The sequence below is a fragment of the Peromyscus maniculatus genome, chromosome 5, assembly GCF_049852395.1.
Source record: "Peromyscus maniculatus bairdii isolate BWxNUB_F1_BW_parent chromosome 5, HU_Pman_BW_mat_3.1, whole genome shotgun sequence".
NCBI classification, from domain to species: Eukaryota; Metazoa; Chordata; class Mammalia; order Rodentia; family Cricetidae; genus Peromyscus; species Peromyscus maniculatus.
In genome coordinates, this window is record NC_134856.1 from 1,188,388 (window position 1) to 1,213,902 (window position 25,515).

General features: G+C 49.5%; 1 protein-coding gene across 2 annotated transcripts in view; it reads right to left on the minus strand.

The window, feature by feature from the left end:
- Positions 1-22,653, minus strand: part of Cdh5 (cadherin 5) — a 41,283-nt gene extending 18,630 nt beyond the window's left edge. The window contains exons 1-2 of one of the 2 annotated variants that reach the window (XM_006978484.4): positions 22,506-22,653; positions 11,252-11,474 (exon numbers count right to left, since the gene is read on the minus strand). In XM_006978484.4, the coding sequence (XP_006978546.2) occupies positions 11,252-11,455 (204 nt within the window). In that variant the 5' untranslated portion in view covers positions 11,456-11,474; positions 22,506-22,653. Of the gene's footprint in view, positions 1-11,251; positions 11,475-12,746; positions 12,963-22,505 lie in introns of those variants that run through there. The other variant, XM_042277238.2, reaches the window with a different exon arrangement.
- Positions 22,654-25,515: the final 2,862 nt, after the last annotated feature.

Genomic DNA, 25,515 nt, shown 5'->3' on the forward strand with positions numbered 1-25,515 from the left:
TTAATGACAGACCCACAAGCCAAAAGATATTAGAAAGTTTGAGTGCTGAATATTCCAGTTTTACAACTAGAGGATAGTATGTCTATAAGATTATAACATTTCATTAGTTCAAAACTAATGAAGGCTAGAATGACAAAAACTAGCATTCCACTTGAAAAAGCCAGAAATTGGATGCCCACAAGGTATCCTAGGTATCAAGCATGCTGTAGGATCCACAGATATCACAGGTCCCATTCTGGCTCTCAGAACTGAGGCTTACAGTGGGAAGCTGACGTTTCAGGAGGGCAGCACTTGGGGGTTCAGATGGAGCAATGCTCTTGTGTGCAGGTGTCCGGTAATGATTTGTTAAGGGGGGAGGGGGAGAGCAGAGAGTGGCCACAAGGTCAAGAAAGCCTCAGGGGAGAAGGAAATTCCAGAAGGGTGTGGACCAATCCCATGAGGTCCCTAGAGCTTAACACTTGTTCAATAATTGGAGCAATTAGTGAGGGAGAGACAGGTGGAAGGCTACAAAACCAGATGGCAGAGCACAGAGAAGATCCTGGAGCAGGGATTGTGGTGTGCAGGGGGCAGGTGGGCCCAATGGGCAGGACAGATAGTGAACAGCTAGACAGGGGTAAGAATCTGTGTTCCAGCTCTGTAACCTGTGGCGTGTGGGGGCAGTGGGGGAAGAAGGAAAGAAATAGTTTGACACCCTGTGCAAGGCCCAGGTTAAGCTGAGACACTGGTCTCTGTCAGAACCTGTGGATCTTCGTGAGAGGAGTGGAGGGGAAGCAAGTCAACTAGGAAATGAACGGAACAGTGCGGATTTCATGGGTGCCCTTTTCTCCATCTGTATTTTATTCCTTTCCCTCCCATTCCTTTTCCTTCTCTTCCCGTCCCCTCTCTTCCCCTCCCCCAAGTCTTCCTTCCTTCTTTCCTTCCTTCCTTCCTTCCTTCCTTCCTTCCTTCCTTCCTTCCTTCCTTCCTTCCTTCCTTCCTTCCTTCCTTCCATCTTTCTTCCTCCCTCCCTCCCTCCCTCCCTCCCTCCCTCCCTCCCTCCCTCCCTCTCTCCCTCCCTCCCTCCTTCCCTTCCTCCCACCCTCCCTCTCTCCTTCTCTTCTCTCTAACTGTATAACCCAGGCTGGCATCAAACTCTCCATCTTCTTGCCTCAGTCTCCATAGTACCAGACTTCTAGCATGCACCACCATGCTTGACCCATTTTATTTAAACAAACATTAGTTTTTACAACTCTTCTTAGACTTAAAGAAACTAAGACACCAGTGCAATGAGTTCCTGTGCACCTGCTCCCCTTCCCCTCAGCATCACATCTTACATTAGTGTGGTCCCTTGTTATAGTAAGGGGACCAAAACAGGTGAAGTATTATTGATTAACATACATAGCTTATGCAGATTCCCTTGTTTTTTACCTAATATCCATGTCTGTCAGTCACCCCCACCGCACCCCAAGACTCCTTTCAGGACACCATATAGCATTTAGTTATCATGTTTTCACAGCTAATTTTGGTTGTGACAGTTTCTGGGAATTTTATTCTTTTTGATGACCTTGACAGTTTGGGGGAGTGCTGCTCAGGACTCTCGTTTGACATCCTTTCATTTGAACATCTCTGTTTTTCTCACCACTGAACTGGGGGGTGTGATTTTGCCCCTCCCCCTTTCTAATATCATTGTGTTTGGATGGAATTTCTCAATGCCAACAGCTGCCCTGCCCTGGCAGGCTGCTCCCAGCTGGCTTCTATTGTCCATCTGGGTTTATAAACAAAAGCTCCAGACTTTGACCTCGATAAACACGTACTTCCTTCAGATTGTGTCCTCGGAGTCACGAGAGGACCCTTAGAGTCCCATGTTTGTGTCTCCTTCGTACTCTTGTTTTAAGGAGGGTGGGGATCACATGTGGTTCCTCCACTCCTCTAGCCCTGTGCTAGGTACCGAGTAGGTTCTGTCATCACAAGGCACAGACCATCAGTCACCATTCCAAAGCTTATCCTGTTTGTCATTGGTCTCCACTTTCTGATAGCCTTTCCTGAATCAACCTTCAGATTTCTCTCAGGACTATCCATTCTCCTCAGAGGATGATTCATGGCCAGTTATCCCACTGGGAAAGCCATAATTGGGCTATGGCATTTTTCCTCTATGACACAGGACTCACTGGGTAACAAGATGTGCATCTTTCCTTCTGCCTGGTCAGGTGGCAGCATTTACATCACCCGGAGAAAAAAGCCATTCTTGGAAGCCAGACCAGCCCGGTGCCTAGTCAGCTGGCTGTGGGTGGGGCTGTGAGCAGATACTTCCCAGATGACTCCATCTATTTCCTTTAGCTGGAGTCAGGCAGGCAGTTCTGGTGCCCTGTCCAGACTTGTGCCTCACATCGAAGGTCCTTTTCAGCCTGTTTCTCTACCACCAGAATGCTCCCATCCCTATCGTTTGTGGAGGTCTCTGTCTGATACATGCTGTTTCTCTAGATCTCAGATTTTTAAACTGCAGTCCTCAACTTCCTGTGAGGTCATAGGCCTAAATGTAGGAGCTGTGAAAAAATTGGCAACACTGATTTCTTGATACACAATGACCAAAAAGTAATTCATAATCCAATGTGGGATGGTTTTTCTGGTCATACTTGCCTGTATTGTATCATGAAACTTTGCTGCTGCCTTGGTTCTCAACACACAACATGTGCACTAGGCATTGTGTGTGGCATCATGTCACATAACACCAGTGAGTGACACCTGAAACACTTGGCTCAGATTTGAGACTACTGTATAGGCTACAGTGATTTTACTAGGCATATAAAGCTTTCTGCTCTTTTAGAAACTGATAACAAAAAAAGGGAGACCTTTTTATCCTTATGGGATATAATTATATATCCTATTTCTCTCTCTCTCTCTCTCTCTCTCTCTCTCTCTCTCCATATATATATATATATATATATATATATATATGGATATATATCCTTATATAATATTATTTTCTAAATAACGGTCCATTGTGTAGCCTTGCCTGTCCAGGACCTCATTATGTAGACCAGGTTGCCCCAAGCTCACAGGGATTTACTTGCCTCTGCCTCCTGAGCGCTGGGATGAAAGGTGTGTGCCACCATGCCTTGTAAAATAGACTAACGTTTTCCTGCCATCATTCCTCAGCATATACGAGTCATATTAGTGTGTCTTTGAGTTAGGTTGTGTCAGAAGAGTTAATTTTAAAATTTCTGTGTGAGTTGTTGGCTTGAGTTTCATTAAAAATAGTTAAATTCATTTTATCTTTGAATTAGAACAGAATTTCCAAAATGGTCCTTAACATACTTCTGCCATTTTGTGCTATGCAAAGCAGTGTTCTTATACGAACTATTATAGAATCAAAATATTGAGCCAGGGTAGCTCACGCCTTTAACACCAGTTTTCTGGGGACAAAGACAGGCAGATTTTTGTGAACTTGAGACCATCCTGGTCTACACAGTGAGTTCCAGTCCAGTCTGGGCTAAAAGTGAGACCCTGTTAACACACAGATAGACAGACAATAGACCAACACATCTATTCTGAAAAACACTGAATCCAATATGCTTTATGACTATAGTATCAAATATCCATCCAAGGTTTTGTTTTATTTTGTGTGTGGGTCCATGTTTATGTGGAGTGGGGGTGGGGGAGTGTACATACATGTACATGTGTGTGCATATGTGTGCAGAACAGAGGACAACATGGATGTGCTTTTCTGAGGCATTGTCCACCTTTTGGGGGGTATGAAATTGATCTGTTACTGGCCTGAAGCTTTCCAAGTGGGTTAGGCTGGCTGGCTCCTAAGCCCCAGGGACCTGCCTAGCTCTGCCTTCTCAGTGTTACATTGTAAACAAATACTACTACACTTAGCTTAAGACCCAATTATTTATGCAAAAATAAATAAGTGCATCAATATCATTATTGTGTAAATTTGTTTTAATTTTAATATGTGATAAAGCTATATGTATACCAAAGAATTGTCTAAAAATGAATTTATGATTTATTATCAGTAAGTGCTTGATTTGTATGCCTATTTTATGCATCTATATAACCTGTTGTATAAAAATTCCTTAGGCACAGAGAGTTGGCCTCCTCTAGGCCCAGGTAGAGGGTGGTAAATTATTTCTGTAAAAGGCCAGAGAAAACAGTTTTGGCCTTTTGGATTGTATGGTCTTGGTCACAGTTACTCCATGCTACCATTATAACATGAAAGCAGCCATGGACAATTAGTAACTTAATTCCAACTTAGTTCCAATAAAACTTTATTCATAAAACCAGGCAGAGGGACATGTTAGGCCTGGAGGCAGATGTCTGTAGGGATTACTATCCATGAAAGTGGTGAGCACATTTCTGCCCAGTGCTGTTTTCCTAGCACTCAGTGTAGGGCTTGGAGCTGTTTATTCCTCTTGCAGTGCATTGGCCTGCTTGGTCTTACAGCTGGTGTGTGGATTCAAAGAAGTTGACATGGTGAGATTTTTAATGCTCTCAGAATCTTTCTTCTTCCAGATAGCTCTTAAAATGCTTAATTCATTGACCTCTCATGTGTGAAATCCCACTATGAGGGTTAATCCTTTGATTTAGAGTTGGATGATTTTGATGTCTCTGACAATTTGACATGGTGAGAATGTTCATCACTCATTTATATTGCCTTCAAGATCTTGGAACCTGGACTTGTATGGGTCATATTTTAGAGATGGACTGTGAAGACCTTGACACTACCTCTCTAGAGGACAGACCTGGGTCAAACACCTCATGATAGGGGATTAGTTTAGGCTAGCCTTGAACCCTTGATCACTCTTGATCTTTCTGCTTTCGTCTCTTGAATGCTGGGATTACAGGTTTACTCACTATGCTTGATGAAAAGTTTTGTTTTGTTTTGTTGTTTTTTTGAGACCCAGAGCCTAAGACCAGGGTTGACAAACTGTGGCCTGGGTGATCAGCATTGTCACCTGTGTGACTTTGTAGAAGGCTGCGCAGACCTTTTCTGATCTCTCAAGTGGGAACGTTGAATGCAGCTTTAGCTGGTTCTTCCCTTAGTCCTGAGCCCCCAGGCCAGGCTGTTTTTCTCAGCCTTGACATAGGGTGGCCTTCTTAGTGATTTCTCCTCTGCAGAGCAAAGTGTGAGCAAAAATGAGTCATGATGCTCATGGCTGCCACTACCACAGACGCATCCCTCATCACAACCATCATTTCTCTCTTTCACTCTCCTTCATCGGGGCCACCTGCCACCATCACTATCACCACATTTCCATAATCACCACTATTCCCACCTTCTCCATCTCCTTCACTGTCACTACCATCACCATCATTACCACAACCACCACCTCCACCATCTACTTTTTTTTACCAACCATCACATCCATCTGCACCATTGAATCAACATTACCACTGCTGTCTCTGTAATGGCCTCCACTTTTGTGGTGGTTTGAATAGGAATGTCCCCCAGAGGTTCATATATTTGAACACTTAGGGAGTAGCATTATAAAGTAATTATAAAGTAGCCTTCTTGGAGTAGATGTAGCCTCGTTGGAGGAAGTATGTCACTGGAGTGGGCTTTGGGCTTCAAATGGTCAAGTCAGGCCCAGTCTCTCTCTCTCTCTCTCTCTCTCTCTCTCTCTCTCTCTCTCTCTCTCTCTCTCTCTCTCCCTGCTGTCTGCAGATCCAGATGTAGAACTCTCAGCTATGTCTACAGCACCATGTCTGCCTGCATGCTACCATACTTCCTACCATGATAGCAATGGACTAAGCCATTAGTCCAACTGTAAGCCAGCCCCAGTCAAATGTTTTCCTTTATAAGAGTTGCTTTGGCCATGGTACAGGACAACTCTCATCTCTCCTCATTCACTTTACTAATCTTGTGACTTGAAAGTGAAAAGACTCCCATAGGCTTATGTGTTTGGACACTTAGTTCTCAGCTGGTAGCACTGTTTTATAAGGTGGTAAAATTTTTAGAAAGAAGAGCCTTGCTGGAGCAAGTGGATCATTAGGGTAGGCCTTGGGGTTTAACAGCCTGGCCTGACATCCTGTCCATTCTCTGCTTTCTGACTCGAGAACACATTGTAACCGTCTTCCTCACATTTGAGCCATCATGCCTTCCCTGATGTGATGGACTATATCCCTTCTTATACTGTGAGTCAGAGTAAACCCTTCTTCCTTTGAGATGCTCCTTGTGGGGTGTGTTAAGGAAAGGATAATCACACCATAATCCACCGGCCAAGAGAAGTTAGATAAAGAGGAGAGGTCTATGAGGGAAGCATGGATCTCCCTGCGAAGAGGAAATAGAATAGATTTTGTGGGTGGACTGGGGCAGGTGGGGATAGGAACAGGAGCGATCAGGTCATGGAGGGAGGGGTGGAGGGAGAGAGTACTGGGAGAGATGGACTGGAATAGGTGGGCATTTAGGAGGCAATGTGAAAACCTAGTGCAGTGGAAATTTCCTGAAAGCTCTGAGGGTGACCCTAGTAAGGACTCCTAGTAATGGAGGTTACGGAACCTGAACTGCCCGTCTTCTGTAACCAGGCTAGGCTCCCAGTGAGGGGACATTTACATCGACCCAGCCACAAAACCTATGACCCACAACCAGTCCTGCCTGCCAGATGCACTGGGGCAATAGTGGCTCAGAGCTTATGGGAGTGAGCAACCAATGGCTGGTCAAATTGAGGCCCCAGTCATGAGAGGGAGCAGATACAGAGACCCACTGCCAAACACCAGGCAGAGCTCAGGGAACCCTGCAGAAGATGGGGAGGAAGGATTGTAGGAGCCAGAGGGGTCGAGGGCACCAGGAAAACAAGGTTCACAGAATCAACTAAGCAGGGCTCCCAGGGGCTCACAGAGCCTGAATCCACTATCATGGAACTTGCATGGGTCTGCACTAGGTCATCTGCATGCATGCTGTGGTTGTGTAGCTTCGTGTTCTTGTGGGACTCCTAACAGTGGGTGTGGGGAGTGTCTTTGACTATTTGCCTGCTTGTGGGACCCGTTACCTCCTACTGGGTTGCCTCATCCAGCCTTCATATGGGGATCTATGCCTAGTCTTATTGCCTCTTGTGATGTCATGTTTGGTTGATATCCCCGGCAGGCCTGCTCTTTTCAGAAGGGAAATGGAAGAGGAGTGGATCTGGGGGAGAGAGGATGGGGAGAGAAGGGGTTAGTGAGGATGTATCGTATGAGAGAAGAATAAAGAAAGGGAAAAAAGCAGAGAAAGAAATGGGAAAGTAATACAAGTGTCACCGTCACTGCCACGGTCACTGACCACCACCCATGATCACGAGACTCTGTGTCTTGGCCTGGGGTAAGGCAGTATTTCCTGGTAGAAGTATGTAGCAGAGGAGATGGGTTCACTAATGACACTCAGGAAGCAAAGGGGGAGAAGAGGGGCCAGGGTCCCCATATCTCCTTCAAGGGAACATCCCTAATGACCTAACTTTCTTCTCCTAGGTCTTGCTCTGAAATATTTCACCATCCCCATGGGGGCCACAACCGTTAGCACATGGTCTTTAGGGGACATTGAAGACCCAAACTATGACATTCCGTTTTAATTAATTAAATTAGTGTAGGGTTGTGTGTGTGTGTGTGTGTGTGTGTGTGTGTGTGTGTGTGTGTGTATATGCATCAACCTCAGAGGCAATTTGTGGGAGTCATTTCTCTCATTCTATCATGTGAGTCCCAAGGATTGAGCCCAAGTTGTCAGGCTTGATGGCCAGTGCCTTTACTCACTGAGTCATCTTTCTGACCCATAAACAAGCAAACAAAACAAACAAATAAATTTTGTGTGCATATATGTGAGGGCAGGTGTGTGTGTGTTCTTTCCTGCCACATTTGAACTCAAGTTGTCAGGCTTGTACAGAACTACCCTCATCTGTTGACCCATCTTGCCAGCCCCATATGATAACATTCTGGCTCTTACTACCAAGGGCTCATGTTTGTCTCCCAACATTGTGGATTTAACCCATCTGCAAGAGTCCCTACAGTAGCTACAATTCCTCCTTTGTTCACAAATGTCTTCTGAGACTCAAGGAAGCTTCTGAGCCTTTAAAAATAAAAGCCAAGCTACATACTCCAAGATACAGTGGAACAGGACAAGCATTCCTGTCCCATAAGGGAGAAAGTGTGATGGTAAGTGTTAATTGCCAACTTGACTGGATCTACAATCACTCATGAGACAAGTTTCTGGGCTCACTTGTGAGGGATGTCTATGTCAGGATAGCCTTTGGGCATGCTTTTGAGGGACTTTCTTGTTTTTAATTGAGAGAGGACTACTCACCCATTGTGAGTGGGACCAGCCCCTGGGCAGAGGTCCAGGATTGTATATAGAAGAGAAAGCGAGCTGAGTAAGCATCCATTGCTTTGTTCTTGACTGTGGATGTAATAGAACCAGCTGCATTAACCTCCTGCTGCCTTGACTTCCCCTCGATGATGGACGGTACCCTTGAAGCCTGAGCCAAAATAAACCCTTTCTCCCTGAAGTTGCTTTTGTCAAAATACTCCATCACAGAAAACATAAAAGAAACCAAGACAAAAAGGAAGAATTGGACTCAAGTATGATAGAAATCTAGCAAGGAAAACATTGAATCTTAGAGTTCCATTTCTGACATCTTGAGTCCAAGGCATAATGATGTAACATTCAAAGGCCTTAGGCAGCCTGTTCCCTGTGGCCTGTCTCTTTGCAGCCTCCATGGTATCCCCTTTGATCCAGCTCTACCTCTGTGTTTCTGGCATATCTAACTTTTTGGAATCTCTATTAGAGATTCACCTTCATTTTCCTTGACTCAGAGGCCATCTTCTCAGGGGATGCCTTCACTGACTCCATAACTGCCAAGCTATCTGACCTTCCAGGTTTTCCCTTTGTGACCCCATAACTGTTACATCTGCATACCCACACACCAGCCTCATGAAAATGATGCCCAGGTACATCACTGGCTCCAGAAATAGCCAGGCCACCTCAGATCATGAGCACAGTGACCTCTGAATGTCTGATTGATTAAACACAGGGGAAATGATTCCCTAGTCAGTCCTGTAAGTGTAGGGGCTCTGGAGCTCTCTTCCCAAAAGTCTTTGGACCTGAGATGGGTGGTGTCTTGCTGGTTCCTGAGGTACCCTAAGGGCATCTTTCCTACCATCCTGTTGTAAAGTATTTGGTTTGTTTTTAATGCACTAATTTAAAGGCTCAAAACTAAGACCATGCCTTTAATCTCAAAAGGCTGTGTAGCATTGAGCCTGTGGAAAGAGAGAAGAATGTGGAGGAAAACCCATGGCAGAGCTAGCCTATTCACCTCACGGTGTCTGGGAAGCAGAGCATGTGTGTGTGGGGGGATTGGAGTCCCAATATCACCTTTGGGTGCACACCGCTGATGACCTCCCACTAGGCCCTACTCCCTATAGCACCACAGGCTGACAACAAATTTAGCACATGACCTTTGGGAGGCATCTTAAGATCCAACTCAAAAAACTGTTACCTCCTCATTCAGATTACTGTTACCATACTGTGACTTCCATTACCTTCTTCTTTCCTATCACCACCATGATCATTGTTACCACTGTCATTACCACTATGACTACCTCCATAACCTCCCCACCTTCCCCTTTACCATCACTACCATTCTCACCATCATCAGATCATCATGACCATCACCACCATCACAACGATCATCACGACCGTAACCTCCCTTCCCTTCTACGCTATCTGTGACAGTCATCATTACCACTACCACCACCACCTTTCCTCCCCACCATCACGGCTACCACCATTACCACTAACTCCCTCCCTTCCCCTTCACTATCATCATGACAGCTAGTATTACTATCTCACCATCATTATCTTTATTATCACTGACATTACCACCGCCATTAGATTACTGTGACAAGCACCTTATCACCACCACCATCATCACCCTTGCTATCACTATCACCGACACAACCACTAACTCCCTCACCTTCTTTGCTATCACTGCTATTACCACCACCACCGCCACCTCCACCACAACCACCACCACCACCACCACCACCACCACCACCACCACCACCACCCATTAGCTTCCTCACCTTCCTATTCACCCATCACCACCACCATCTCTATCACCACCATGACCATGACTATCACTCCACCACAGTTAACTTCATCGTCTTCTTCTCCACTATCACTATCATTGACACACTTCCCACCACCATCTGAACTACCAACAGCATCTCCATTACCACCAACATCGCAATCCTGCCCCCACTGCCCCCACCATTACCATCACCACTACCAACACTGCTGGCACCCACCAGCACCTCCCTCACTGTTACTTCCCTCAGTTTCCCATTTTCTATTAGCACTGCGGTCATCGCTATCACTGACGCCATGGACTTCCTCACCATCCCTCCCTTTCGCCATCACTGCTATCATTATTATCATCATCACATCACTATCACCAGCATCCCTGCCACCATCACCGTTAGTACCTCCACTCACATTGTTATCCACCCCCTCACCTTCTGTTCTGTTCAGAATGAGAAGTGTTTCCCAGAGGCTCATTATCTGAGCAGTTATTTTCACTATGGGGGGGGGCACTATGGGACATAGTGGAAGTGGAAGCTTGCTGGAGAAAGTGTGTCCCTGGGGGTGGGCTTGGAGGAGCTATAACCTTGACTCATTTACTGTTTTCCCTCTGCTTCCTGTGCAGATGAAATGGGACCAGGCAGCTTCTTGTGCCTACTGCCATACCGTGCCTTCCCTCCCACGAGGGACTCTATCCCTCTGGACAAGTAAGCCAGAATAAACTCTTCCTTTCTTGAGTTGTTTTTGGTCAAGATACTTTTGTCACAGCAACAGAAAAGGAACTAATACAACTTCCGTCTTACCATCACTGCCGTTATCATCATTACCACCACCATCCTCACTACCATCCCCACCCCAGCTACCGTGACCACTAACCCCATCCCCTTTATTTTCACTCTCAAAATTACTATCACCAAGACTACCACCACGACCATCACCACCAACACCATTATCACCATCACCACCTACTTTATTTCCCCCTCACTATTCCTACCCACCATCCCCATCACTATTACCATCCATCACTTTCCTCTTCCCTATCACAACTACAGCACGGTTGTCGTGGTCACCATTATTACCACCATGTTCACCACCTCCACCACCTCCATCTTGGCTGCTGTCACCCTCCAGTGACAACCACCCCTGTATTCATCACCATCATCAGCGGCCATGACTACAGTCCGGTTGTTGATGACTTCCATCACCCCGGAGCCCAAGGCTTACCTTTCCCACATAGTGGGGCAGTGAGCTGTTTTTCTCTTCATCTATATGCATTTGATTCCAAATCCAGGCTCTCTTCTGGCGCCGGTGGGCAGGCAGCTTGCCGGGGGTGTCTAGCTGGGGAAGGTTAAAGTCTGCAGTTGCTGCCACTGCCAGCAGGCCCAAGAGGGTGCCCAAAGCAGCGGCCAGCTCCGTTAGCCTCCGCATCGTTCCAGGAGGAACTGATCTGGGGAAAGAGGATAGACAACATCAGGGTAGAGTGGCCACTGTCCGAGGGTATGAGAGGTTCACTCTAGGAACCAAAGTTTTTTTTGCCACTCTCTTCCTTTATCTGTCACTCAGTTGACGCCAGCAGAACCAGACTCTGGTCTACATGGGGAAGGCAAGCCCAGAGATTCTTTCTCCTTACACCTACATAGACTGGCATGAACACAGGCACAGGAGTATGAGATCCTCAGGAGGCTGGGAAGGACACCTGGCATACCGATGCTCATGCTCGCAAAGCACCGTGGGAGCACTCAGATTATTGCCATTTTACAGATGAGGGAACTGAGGCATAGAGAGTTCATCTTCACCTTTGATTAAATGGTGTATCTGAGAATGAAGCCTGGACACTGACCACAATCAGTCACCTTCATTGAGAGCTCACTATTGCCTGGCTCTGTTCCAAGAGCTTTGGACACACTATTTCTTCCTCCCAACTCCCAAGGTTGGTGCAATTGTAACTCATTTTACAAATGAACTAAGACACATAGACAATTAGTAACTCCCCCAAATCACCCAGACTGTAAGGAACAGAGCCAAGACTAAATCTGTGTGGCCCAAAATTCCAGCTCTTTCCTGATGCCTTCCGTGTCCCACCAGCTGCTCTGGGGTAGATTTAAAGGCTTTTCCAAGCATCTCTCCAGCACACTCCAGCCTGAAAGCCCCTCTAGCATTGATATTGCCTTCAGCAACCTCCTAGGAATCCCAAACATCTTAATGGGGGGGGGGGTTAGCCCCTCAGTCTAGAACTCACAGGTGATGGCCAGAGGTTAGCCCTTCAGTCTAGAACTCACAGGTGATGGCCAGAGGTTAGCCCTTCAGTCTAGGACTCACAGGTGATGGCCAGAGGTTAGCCCTTCAGTCTAGAACTCACAGGTGATGGTCACTTTAGGGGGTGGGCTGGGTGGGAGTTGAGAGACTGGTCCAATGTAAAACAGAGCTGTGGGTCTTTATTTTTTTAAATAAGGAGTTTTGAGATAAAGATGGAAGAATTTTAAATCACAGAGACCCCTTGAAGTGAGGGCCCTGTGCAACTATACGGACTGTGCACTCTGGAAGGCCACCTGTAGGCTCGGAATGTGGGTCACCCAGAGATCAAGTCTCGTCTCTATTCTAAGTTTCAAGAATGGAAAATCTCCAGTGTCTTGTGGTGGAGGCCATGCCTGTGGCCATCCACCTGGCTTCTCAGCCCTGACCTCCCCTGCCTCCCATCCCGGGTCCCTGTGTCACTGACCTGCAGTTCCTAGGATGGTATGGAGGAAGAAAATGTGTGCCTGGAGAGAGCTGAGTGCCTTCAGGGAGCTGGAAGGCATGGGCCCTGTGCATCACAGGAGGTTTGCAAACTCTAGTAACATCATCTCTGGGCCATTGGCGCCAGGCTGGCCTCAGCAAGGGCTGGGCTGTCTGTGCTGACCTTAACACCCATGGTCCCTTCCCCTCAGCTCCTCCAAGTCTGTCCTAGAAGGAAGTGGACTCCAGTATCCTAGCATGGGACCCTGAATACAGGCCCTATGTGCCTAGGGGAAGCTCTCTCTCCCCAGACCTTGTTGTCTTATTCAACCATCAACAAAGGGGTCTGCCTAGAACATTCTGGGGACCCTTGGAATAAGATGCCAGGCAGGAGGAAGGCAGTGAACAAAGGGTGGGGGAGGGTAGTGGAGGCAGAAGACCCACCAGGAATCTGGTCCTGACTCAAGGGGGTGTAGTGTGACCCTTTGCCTCCGCCTTACAGGCATACTACGTGAGTCATTTCCTTCTTTGCCCGGGGAAGAACTGCCAGGCACGGGGTTTTCTGTTCCTCTCAAGTAAGAAGTGACTAGGAAATGGAAAAGTAATCTAGTAGGAAGTGAAACAGAGAAGGAAGAGAAGAGTTCTCAGGCCTGGGGTAAGCAGAGGACGAGAGCCTAAACTCTGTGCTGCTAGTCCAGAGGGTGATGGCTAGTCCATGGAGCACAGCCTTGAGATGGGAAGACCTGCCCTGGAGCTGTTCCCCACACTGGGACCAACAGGAAGATAAAGCAGTGGGAATCCCATTGGGAGACGCAGCTGTGGGGAGGAAGTGGCCATGAGAGACTGGGAGGCCATAGGTAGCCTTCCAGAGATGGTTTTTATTGTATTTAGTGGCACTGGGGGTGTAACCAGGGGCCTCATGTATGCTAAGCAAGTGCACTATAACTGAGCCACACTTCCAGCCCTTGCAGAAAATTATTTAAGACCATGCCTGAGTGTCAATTCTAAAAAGGCCACAGGGAAGAAGAGGATTTCGGGATGAAGCATCAGCAGGAGTGAAGCACCAATTTAGAAGAGCAGTTACCTTGTCTGAAGAACCAATGATGTCCCCTGGGTCAGACAGAAATGAGCAGCAAGGGCCAAGGCACTGGAGAGGGGTTACGTCCGTGTGGTAGGTGAATGATATCCTCCAAATACCCATGTCCTATACACTGGAACCCGAAAGGTCAGCTTACACAGCTAAAGGGACTCTGGGCAGATATGCTTAAATGGAGGAGCTTGCTTGAGGCTTGAGATGGGGAGTTGATCCTGGACTACCCAGGATAATCCCAGGGTTTTTTGAAGAGAGAGGCAGGAGGGTCAGATTCAAAAGTAAGATGTAGTTAGGCCTGGTGGGACAGGCCTGTTATCCTCAGCTACTTAGGTGGCTGTGGCAGGAGGGTCTCAAGATAAAGGTCTTCTTTGGCTACAGAGTGAGTTCAAGGCCAGCCTGGGCAACCTAGGGAGACCCTGTGTCGTAAATAAGGATGTAGCTCAGTTGGTAGACTGTTGCCCATTATGCACAGAGCCTGGGCTTTATCTCCAGCACCATGCAAATGAGCAGCATTTGGAAAGTTCAGAAGTTCAGAGGTCACCCTCAGACACATAGGAAGCTGGAGGCCAGCCCAGGACACATGAAACCTTGCCTCAAATATAAAGTCAAATAAAATAAAATGTAAAGAGAGGGCTCAGGATGCAGTTATACAGTAGGGCACTTGTCTCGAATATGTGAAGGTCTGGAGTCCAGCACCACAAAAAGATGTAGTGAGACTCATCTGAGGTGCTGAGAGACGATTAGCTAAGTGACACAAATGGCCCCTGGAACTGGAAGAGGTCTGGGCATGGGTCCCTTGAGAGGCCTGGAGAGGGGTCACAACTCTGACTTCAGCCCTCTGCGATCCATTTCAGACTCCTGGCTTTCAGAACTGTAAAGCGATACATAAATAAACACATGCGGCTTTAAGCCCTCAGATTTGCGGTAGCTTGTCACCATCATCGGAGGATTATGGTCCGCTTATCGTACTTGTTCCTGAGCAGACAATCCTTAAGTGGCACCTGCCTAGAATCCCAGGACTTAGGCGGCTGAGGTAGGATGATGACTACCAGTCTGAGCTACACACCAAGAGCTGGTCTCAAAAGAGCAATAACAACAATACTCCACCCAGTCATTTTCTGAGAGTTTGTGTAGATCATTTTGTCTCCCAGATCCCCTCCTCGCCCTCACTAACCTCTGCTCTGAGCCCCAGAGTTTCCCCTGGGACTCCTGGCCTTGGCCTTGGCCTCCAGCTGTGTTTGGCCACGAGGTGTCCAGTATTATGGTTATGGGAGAAGAGAAAGAGGCCACTTCTTCTCCATCCCTCTGGTCTCTCTTTCCCTTTGTGGTTGCACCCTCCATCACGCCAGCTCCTAGTGGGCAGCCTCTGTGGGATTTAGGCTCTGGGCTCTGGGCTCCAAGAGTGTCTGCCCTTTTGCCCCTTCAGTCCTGGAGACAATAGCTTGCCTCCATTGCTGGTCTCTGGGTGCTTCCACAAGGTCCCTGTGGCCTCCCCCTGCCCTATAACCCTGGCTGGCAGTCCCTTCATAGAGCCTACACTGGACGTTGAGTTGGATATTAACTTCCCTGTGGGGACTTTGCACGACACAATGAGCAAACACGGTTTCTTTACTGGGACCTGTTGGGATGAGTGAAGGGTTCTGAGGGCTGACAACAGCCATCAGTTACAGGAGGAAATTTTTATATTGGACTTCAATGAAGCAGAATTCATTGGCTCATAGGGGACACTAGCCTGTTGGCAGGCTTTGGCTGGCCATGCAGAGTTCTCTGCCGACTGTGTCCCACAGAGGTCTTGCTGTGAGCCCTTGAAAGAAAGCCTCCGGTCCACAAGGTCACCTGTAAGTTCTCCACCTCTGGTAGGAACGGCCTTTGCTCTCACAGCATCCCTTACATCAGGGGACAGGGAGATCTGCTCACTCAGCTCTCTTGTCAGTCAGCTGTCGGTGAGGAGGCGGAGCCGTGGAGTCTGGGCCCTTGGGAGGTGAGATCAAGTAAGGCTGTCTCCTCTCCAAAGCTGGGGTCTGGGGTGTGACGTGAGCTGGCCTCCTTGAGCATGTTATCTGATTTAAACCTTGCCACAACCCTTCAAGGCAACTGCCAATTGTCCCTTTCTCCAAATGAGGAAGGGAAGGCTCCATGGAAGCTCAGGCTGAAATAGCCTTTCTGGCATCACCTCCAGCTCCAGCAACACCTATCTTAATAACAGTTTCCAGTGCTTGGCTTTCAGAGCTACCTCCGCATTTAAATTTTACATTCTCCCCAGCATGTCTAGGATACAGAAATTCTCATTCCCATTTCACAGATGAGGAAATCCAAGTCTAGAGATTGCCCATCGCACAATCTGCCTTTTTTAAAAATTTGACCTTCTACATATGGCCTCAGAGGGGGCTTTCTCAGGGGACTTTCTAGCCCATACTTATTTGAGTCTATTGCCTTTAGTATTAGCAATTTAGCAGAGGGGAAGGGTTTTGTAGGACAGCCATTGTTCCCTCCTCCTGTCCAGGAGCTAGGATGGCTGTAGTCTCACTGGAAATAAAATCTCCTAAGTATTTGACTCTGTCCAGGTGACACTCTCTTTATGCCCCTGGCTTCTTACCAGCTTCAGACATGCTTAGACTGTCTCTGGGTGGGATCACAGCACCAATGACATTTGGAAGGGTTGAGGACTGGAGATTTCTATGCTGAGTTGGACAGCTGGAAACTTGTGTGAGCACAGTGGCCAGGGGACAGGAAGTGCCTAGTGGCTCGGCTGTGGAACTTCAGGGGTTGCCCATATTCCTTGCCATCCCTTGCCAGTCCTTGTCATGATGCCCCAGCTCTGGGGCCATGTTCATGATAAATTCCAAAAATATGACAGTGCCTGCCCTGCCTTCTGTCAGTCTAAGAATGCCAAGAAGATCCCAGATTCGAAGACAAAGAATGTGCCAATGTGGAGCATAGCCCAGGACAGGGGACACGAGTCTCTGAGAGCCCGAGTATGGCTGAACTCAACTCTGCCCTGGTAGGTAAGGATCTTGGGGGCTCTTGGAGTCTGTATCTAGAGTAGCCATGGTTCAAGGTGCCAGAGACAAGACACCCAGGCCAGAGTCTGGGGACTGAGAGGTGGCTCTGAAGGCCAAGCTGACTGGGCATCTGAGTAGGATGGGACAGGGCCCTGTGGCTCTGTCTGCTGTTCTCTGGGTTCCCTTTGAGACTCCAAACATAGTCCTAGCTATGAGACCTTAACTCCGGGACCTCCTATTCCCACCGGCTTGCTGTTCCTTCCTATCTAGGTCATACAACATCACTTCCTCAGGAAGCTCAGCGAGCACAAGATTACACAGTCACTCGAACGCTAGCACATACCTTACCTAGGCCTCTGTGTCTGTGGACCCGTGGGAAGGTGGGCACGAACCACACCTTCTACACAAAAATGAGAAGTGTGCTGGGAGGAAAGGATTTAAGAAGCTGTAAGAGGGTGTGTGGGGAGGGACAGAACTGGCATGCAGCCTGAGTCCCACAAGGAAGCCCATTTTTCTCATTCATCCACTGTGGGAGATCAGGCAAGGTCCCCCTTTCCCTTTGTTCCCATCTGTCCCTAGGACTTGGCCTTAAAGGGGATGTGAGCTGTGCTCAACCTTGAATTCTACAGATCACTGACAGAAGGAAGGCTTTAGACACAGCTAAAGAGGGGCTGCGGAGGAGCTGGAGTGTCTCTGGGGCTCCCTGGGACTAGGTTCTGGCTTTGTAGCTGAACAAATGTAGGAAAGTTGGCTCCAGCTAGAGCCCCTCAGCGGGGCATAAGGCCAGTGTCTTGGGTTTGCCCTCCCCTGCCACAGGCATCTGATGGGGCCTCGCTTAAGCCTGAGTAGATCCTAGCTGCCAGGTTCTGGCTTTGGAGAGGCTGTTCACTATCCTGGAAAGCTCTGGAGTTAGGAAAACTAACTAACTAACTAACTAACTAACTAACTAACTATCCTTTCCTCTCTCTCCTCTCCTCTCCTCTCTCTCTCTCCCCCCCCTCCCCCTGGAGCCTCATATCCTTCAAGGAGCCTGGTTAAGTCCTCAATGGCCCTGGATATAGGCGTGTTCCCACAGCGACTCCACAAAGGTGACTCCTGAACAAGGCCTCTCCTCTAGCTGGCCTATGGCCTTCAATGAGGACAAGGGCTGGATCTGGCAGCTCAGTGGAGCCCCAGGGAGGACCTCTGAGGACGGAATGCTCAGCCCCACCCCAGCCCCCTGCAGACTGTGGACTCCAGCCTGGAGTCCTGGGTCAGGGATGAGGGGCAGGGCGGTGGGCGGAGATGGCTCAGAACATGTAGGGGGTGTGCCTGCGAGTTCAGTGGCTTCGGAGCCTGAGCGCTGTGTGTGGCCCTGGGCAGCTCTTGTTGCCTACCCCACACTTTGAGCCTCAGCTAGGACAGGAGTGGGATCTAAAGGTACAAGCACACACGCGCACACGCACACACGCACACATGCACACACGCACACACGCACGCACACACGCACACGCACACACACACCGCCTTCTCTGGTGATTCTTATACTGCCTTCCTGAGGGTCCATGTTTGCAACTGGGTTTTGTCAGTGTGGGCATCGGGAGGATGGGAGAGTGAAGCCCATCAGCCATGAGCTGGCCCCGCGGGCCTCTGTCCTCCTTTGTAGCTCGGTTGAGCCCTGAGACCTGTTCTTAGAGGTCCCAGACCTGCTGCTGCGCTGGTGTTGTTTCCTGGCTCCCTTCTGTGTCTCCCCTGTCTAAGCTCTTCTTGCAGCTCCCCAGCCAGCTGGCAGAGCACGTCCCCTGCCAGCCCCTCCAGCTCTTCCATCTTCCACCCCCCCTACCCCTCCCAACCCAAGGCATCCTAAAGACTTCTAGAATGCACAATGCTTGTCCTACACCCAGCATGCTGGGGTGCCCCTCCCTAGCTTTGTTCCCTGGGTGAATGCAGCCCCAGGTTACCTCTTCCATGCAGTCTTCCAATTGCCACCAGCTCCCAGCCCAGCCTCTGCTTCCTAGCCTGAGCATTCTCTGCCCTGAAATATTCTGGGTCCAACTCTATACTTCATCCAAGCATCCAGGTCTGGAACCTGAGGGTGTGAAATCCGCAGCCCCCTCCCGTGACTCAGTTTCCCATTCTGAAACTGCTTTCCATTCTCTTTTCACTCACATGATTTAAAAACCAACATGAATATTTGGAGACAGCACCCAGAGTGGCCAGAGCAAACACCATCTGTGGTTTAACTGAGAAAAGCTCTTGCGTCTTCCCAAAAAGGCCCTCTAACAGCCATCACATTGCTAGATCCCATATAGTTTTGATTCTTCAGGACAATGAGATCATCTTTCATACAGGTCCCCAGAGAGGACGCACATACCCCTGAGCAGTGAGCCTCTTAAGGTATGGTAGCCACAATAGATCTCATAGGCTGCTGCTGCTCATCTCTTCCCATACCCATGGCAGACATCACTAGTCAATCACAGTGATGTCTCCCTGTCTCCTGTGGACAAACTCAAGCATCAGGCAGAGGACTCCCACCCTAGGGAGCCTTTCAACCTCCTCCAAGCTTCCCAACTCTGAGCTGGGGCTGTGGGGCAATAGTGGGGAATCAGAACAAGATCCTTATGTTTGTCTGTTTGTCCTATTAACTTCTGGGTTTTGTGGTCTTGGCTCTGGGTTTTGTTGTATCTGGGCTTCAGCTGCTGTATCTCTAGTAAAGGCAACAAAAGCTGAATTCCTGGACAGGGGGATGAGAAGAAGCGAAGCCCAACACAAGTGGGCAGGTGTCTTGCTTGACTTCCGCCTACCTGTCCTCTCCAGTCTAGAGCTGTACCTTCCCCTGGCTGCCTCACATCTGACCTCATTTCCTGGTCTTGCCTTGGGCTCATCTCCGGTCCCCTGTTCTCCTCGAGGGATAATGTTATTCACCATTGTCTGTCCCCCCCTGAGCCCCATTTGTTCCTGCCTGCCTGTGTATCTGCTAGGTGTGTGTGTGTGGGGTGTCCCTGAGTGGATTTAAGGACCATGCTCTGCCACAGAGAGATGGGAGACTGAGGCTGAGTTTGTGGGAGCTGTGGTAGTCTTCCCAGAATTCCAGGTTCCTACTCTTCCTTCAAGAAGCTCTCTGTAAATTCTCCTCTCAATGCCAACTTAGACCAGAGTTATGATGGGCTTTTTGTATTTCTCCAATAGCAGTAGAACCAGTCTGTAAGGGCAATCCCCGGAGCCTCTAGGATCCTGGCTTGTCCTTATGCAGGCTACTGTGGTCTAAGTCAGCCGACTGTCTCTTTTCTAAGCTCCAGTATGGAGGATGGCTATGGGGTCAGAAGACCTGGTCTCCCTCCTATCCCCGTCCGATTTATACTACCGTGTGACCTCAGAATGTCTGCTTAGCCTCTCTGGACCTCAGAGGTCCCATCAGCCACATGGGAATTATTCATGTCAATTGAGGGGTGCCCAAGAGGTGATAAAAGCAACTGGAAATGGTCCACTCGGTCAGGGGCTTGAGTTTTTTGTGGGGATGATGGCTGCGTCTGCCTTCTCTGAGGGAGCTGTGCAACTGTGAGTCATCTAACTCTGAGAGAAAATAAGTGTGGCCCTTCTGGCTTCCTGCCCCATGTCCGGCCCTTGTTTGGCTGCACAATGGCTGGGCTGAGGCTGCAGAGTGGACAGCTTAACCCCTTCAAGGTATGGGAACTTCTCCCAGCTCCTAGCTCTGAAAGTTAGAATTAGCAGGGCTCCCCTGAGGCTCAGCTGCCCCTGGGCCCCTTGGGGTCGCTCGGTACTTTCCAGTCCATAGATGGCTGGGCTCAGGCCAGAGACGCAGGAGAGTTTTGTGACCCCCTTGCCCACCTGAGGACAGCTAATTGTTCTGGGCTGTCACACACCTTCCTACTCCTCAGCCTCCTCTGTGCCCTGCTCTGAAGAACCTAGCCTCCCACCAGCCTCCCAGATCCTCCAAGCTTTCCATGTGCCCCCATCACCTGTTCTTGGAGCCTTGCCTGCCTATCTCGTTCCTCCAGGGGTAGGTAACAAGCACAGATGCCCGAAGGAGCTTGCAGCCTGGGCAGCTGCGTATATGGCTTCTCACTTCAGCTCTTCCTTTCCCATGCTAGGTACCGCCCCCTGACAGGAGGTGAGGAGGGGGCTTGTGCCTGTGCTTTGGGATTCCGAATCTTTACAGTAGTCACAGCCACCTACTGCTCTGGGGCAGTGGGTAAATCCATCCGTGATTCCCTGGCGATCTGCCTCTCGCTGTGAGCCATTTCAAGAGCCAAGGGTGTAAATCACGTGTAAGGACTGTGAAGACGTTCCCCCCACTTTATGTTCTAGAAGCCAGAGACCCTGGGTAACCACAGGTACCAGAATGAGCCCGTGCTGTGGAGGGCGAGTTCTAGGTTCAAATCTTCATCCTGACTCGTCTCCAAATCTCAGTTGCTTTCTCTGAGTACAGAGAGACTCCTTGGGACTGGATAGCAAATCCAGCAGCCATTGTTTTGGAGTGTTCTTTCTACATGTACTGTCTCCACTGCCCACCACAGATTGTGAATAGAATTGCACCCAAAAATGGCCTCTCCTAATGAAGGTTTGGAGACCTTAGGTAGTCGTCCCAAGGCCACACGGAAGTGAGTAGTCTAAGATCGGTGCTCAGGGTCACCGTCGCTAAGCCAGGCTTTTGGCTCAGAGGTCCTTGTCTCCAGGGCTTTCCAGAGACTTTGTGGAGCTGCACAGCCACGGGAATTCTTGAGCTCTAGGCCCTGAGTATCTGGTATCGGGGGAGAAATGGCAGGCTGCCTTCCTGCTTGCAGCCGCCAAAGCACAAATTGGCCCATGAGTCTGGGGGAGATGAGGGAAGAGATTTCACAAACAGGGCCCCAAGTGTCTAGAGCTGAGCCTCAGAACGCCCATCCTGAAAGTGGGAAACATGCCGGGCACGGGTGGTGCACGCCTTTAGTCCCAGCACTCGGGAGGCAGAGCTAGGTGGATTTCAGTGAGTTCAAGGCCAGCCTGGTCTACAGAGTGAGTTCCAGAACAGGCTCTAAAGCTACACAGAGAAACCCTGTCTCGAAAAACCACCCGCCCCCTCCCCCCAAAAAAAGAAGGAAAGAAAAGAAAGTGGGAGACACTGACAGAGGGAATGAGTACCCCTTTCAGCCCTCCAAATCCCACCCCAGTCCCTTGAGGAGTTGTGGGTAGGGACGACGGAGGGTAAGTCAGACCTTCATAAATCTTCCCCTTTAGCTCTGTTCTTTGGGCAGAAGACAGAGCTACTCCTGGTAGACAGGGAAGCGCAGAGCTATTGTTTGCCCCATTCCACACAAAGCAGATCCCACTCAAATCCAAGGCCCAGGCCAGTCTTCTGCCCTAGCATGCTGGGTGACCCTGGGAATCCTGTCCTCTTTGAACCTATTATCCACAGAAACTTCAGGTCACTGGAGTCTCATGAGTGAGACAGTCTACTGGTAAGACTTCCGAGTCTTTCTCCCACATTGGCTCTGAGATACATGTGTGTCCTAGCACACTAAGAGATATACATTCCTTAGCCCTACTCTGGCCCCAGAGGAGACTCAGGCCCTGGAGAAGCTGTTGTCCCCTAGGAGTCCTACAGTGCCCATCCTCCACATGAACAAGCCAGGGCCCTCCTAGTTCGGGCTCAATGGGACAGGAGAAGAGGGAGGTTTGGGAGTCTTACCGTGTCTGTGAGCTGAAGACTCTCCTCTCCTCAGACTGTCCAGGGCTGAGCTTTGTGTAGAGCTCCGCTGACTGCCTCAGGAGGGGAGAGGGGAGCCACACCCAGCCTGGGAGGGAGGCAGGTTTTCCAACTGGCCCTGGCCCACTTCCCCTCGGGATGGTTTCCTGTTATTGTTCCTTTGTGAGCTGCCTGTGGATCGGCAAGCCCTATGGTGGGCGGCCTCAGCCTGGTCAGCCTGGCCCTGTGGAGGCCTTGGACCTGAGGGTATTCAACTCATACCTCAATTCCAGGTCTCACCCCTGGGGCTGAGGCTAGCACCAGCTGTGGGGCCCTGGACTTTTATCAGTACCTTCAACCATACCCTGAAGGCAGGTGTCACATCCCCCCCCCTCCACTTAACAGTTCAGAAAGCTGAAGCTTAGTGGGTCTGAAGTACTCCCAGCTGGACGGAGTAACCAATACAGAAATCCAGCCTCAGCCTCTCCACAGAGATGGCTTTCCACAGTGACTCCATGGAACGATGTGATGAAAAGGGGGTAGTGGCGGCCTCAGGGTTGGGGTGGCTTAGAAATGAGGCAGATGATCACTTTCAGCACTGGAGTGCCTGTTGGCTTCTTCTGGGCAGGGTGGTGTGGATTTCAGTTCCAAGGCACCAGCCTGAGTCAGTTGGTGGGCACCATTTCACTTTATGAATATTGGACGAAGCCAAAGAAATGTAGCTTTACATTTGTGATGTGACTGATGTGACTGTGGGCCAGTCAGGGCTCTGTTCCTCGGTTTACTCATCTGTAAAATGGGTACAGCCATGGGCCTGAGTCAGCCAAAGAGGAACTTAGAAGACAGTGAAGCAGAAGGTAGACCAGAGTCCCTCAGAACCGAGAAGTTGGGGAGATGAGGTCAAGATTCTGTTCGTTCATTCTGTAGTGAGCTAGTAAAATTTTCAGGTAACTGGCCCAGACCAACTGACTTGCAGTCTTACAAGGCAGGCCCCAAGAATGTACCTTTTGGCAATTTGCCCAGGTTTCTTCCTGGGTGGGAAGTCACCAACTTGACCTGTTATTCAGTGAGGCAAAGGGGGACTATAGGAGAGCAGGCCTTTGTCAGGCATCCGGGACTGGATGGAGAAAGCATAGAGGAGAAGATTTCCTGTTTGGGGTAGGTGGTTTTGGAGACTCCCATTAGACACCAAGTAGAGGCATGGGGTTGGTAAGTGGATGGGTGACATTCAAAGAGAAGCCAAGTTGGTCCATGGGAGTAGACCAGCTTGTGGGGAGGGAGGGCTCAGCCTCTGAAGTTTGCGGGTCCATTACAGGATGATTCTTTAATAAAGGGGCTGTGGGAGCTAGTGAGGTCAGTAGGGTGGCAGCTGAGTCACCCTTGGTAAGGGTGTGGCTAGGACGGCTCCAGATATTGGGCTTGATAAATGAGGTCATAGACTTGATCGTAGCAGGTTAAACAAAACTGATTGGAGGGGATGGTCAGGGTAGGGTAGGGGGACAAGGAGGCAAAGTCAGTGTAGCCAGTCATTCCCTCCAGGTTCCCTGAGAATTGAACTGGACCAGAGGCATGGAGATGGAGTCTAAACTTTGATGGAATATTTGTGTTCCTCTCTGCCAGGATCAGCTCTGTCCCCTGCCCTCAGGGTGGGCTGGCCCAGCATAGCCTGCTCTCCTGTGAGGGTTGCCTATCCTGGTGGTCTGCATACTCAAGGAATACGTCTGCCTGGGCAGCACTTTCCACTGGGGCTCATACTCAGCTCTAGCAGGCCACCAGGGGCAGGGCCTGTGCTGCTACCACTGCCAACTCTTTTGGTACTCTGGTCCTGGTGGGTATGCCTGCCCTGAATACCGCCATTGCTGTCATCTGTAAACAACGGATGGACAAGCCTCGAATGTACCCGGTGCTCCAGGGATGGCATTGGAGATCTCCATAGCAGAGGAAGTTCAGACCTCAAAAGGCCAGGCTAATGCTCCTGTGGGTCTCATGCCTGGTTTCACGAACTTCCTGACCCCTGCTCCAAGCCTAAAGGAGGCAAAGAGGGTGACGGGAGGGCACAAGTATGGGACATGGCACTGGGAGCCCAGAGGCTGTCAGGGAGGCAGGAAATGCGGTGGTCTGCTGCAGCAGACTAGGAGCAAGCTAGAAGAGGAAGGGGTGGAAGGGAAGGCTGTGAAGGGGCCAGGGGATGCCCACCTAGCCTGACCAGGGAGGGAGTCCTGTGTGAGGAACTGCGGGCTGTGGGACTGGCAGACCCCAGGGCCAGATCCTGTCTGTGCCACCTAGAGCAGTTGCTTGGCTTCTCTGGGCTGCTTTCCTCACCTTTGGGATGGCCTTCAGGTCATACTCTTCAGGACTGTAAGGAGGGTCAAATGCAGAATCATTAACCCTAGAAGGCATACTGAACATGTGCTTCATGTGAGTGTGGTCTCTGGGGGCAGGAATGATGGCTCCATGGCCAAGAGTACTTGTTGCTCTTCCAGAGGATCTGGGTTCTGTTCCTAGCACACGTATGGCCACTAATGACTGTAACTCTAGTGCCACAGGATCCGATGCCATCTTCTGGCTTCCTCTTACACTGCATGCACATGGTGCACAGACATATATGGAGGTAAAATTCCCCTCCCCCCCCATAAAATAAAAATAAATACATCTTTTTTTTAAAAAAAAAATGAGTGCGATCCTCAAGCCTCCTACCTCAGAATCACCAGGGTTGGTAAAGGGACTGGAAATGCAGAGTCCTTGACCTCACCTGATGTGGGTAGAGACAAAGCCTGGAGATACTTACACAGGCTGGCAGCCCCTGGGGTTTGTGGCTGAGCACCCACATCCACAAGTCCAATGACCACAGCTTCCCTGCATGCTGCTGCCGCCTAGAGAGTTCTTGATTTAGTTCCCAGAACAAGCCTGGGGAGTTAGATGTTATTAGTCTTGCTACACAGATGGGGAAACTGAGTCTGGGAGTTAAGGGCTATCTGAGGTCGGAGAGCCTGTTGTTGGTGCAATGCCAATT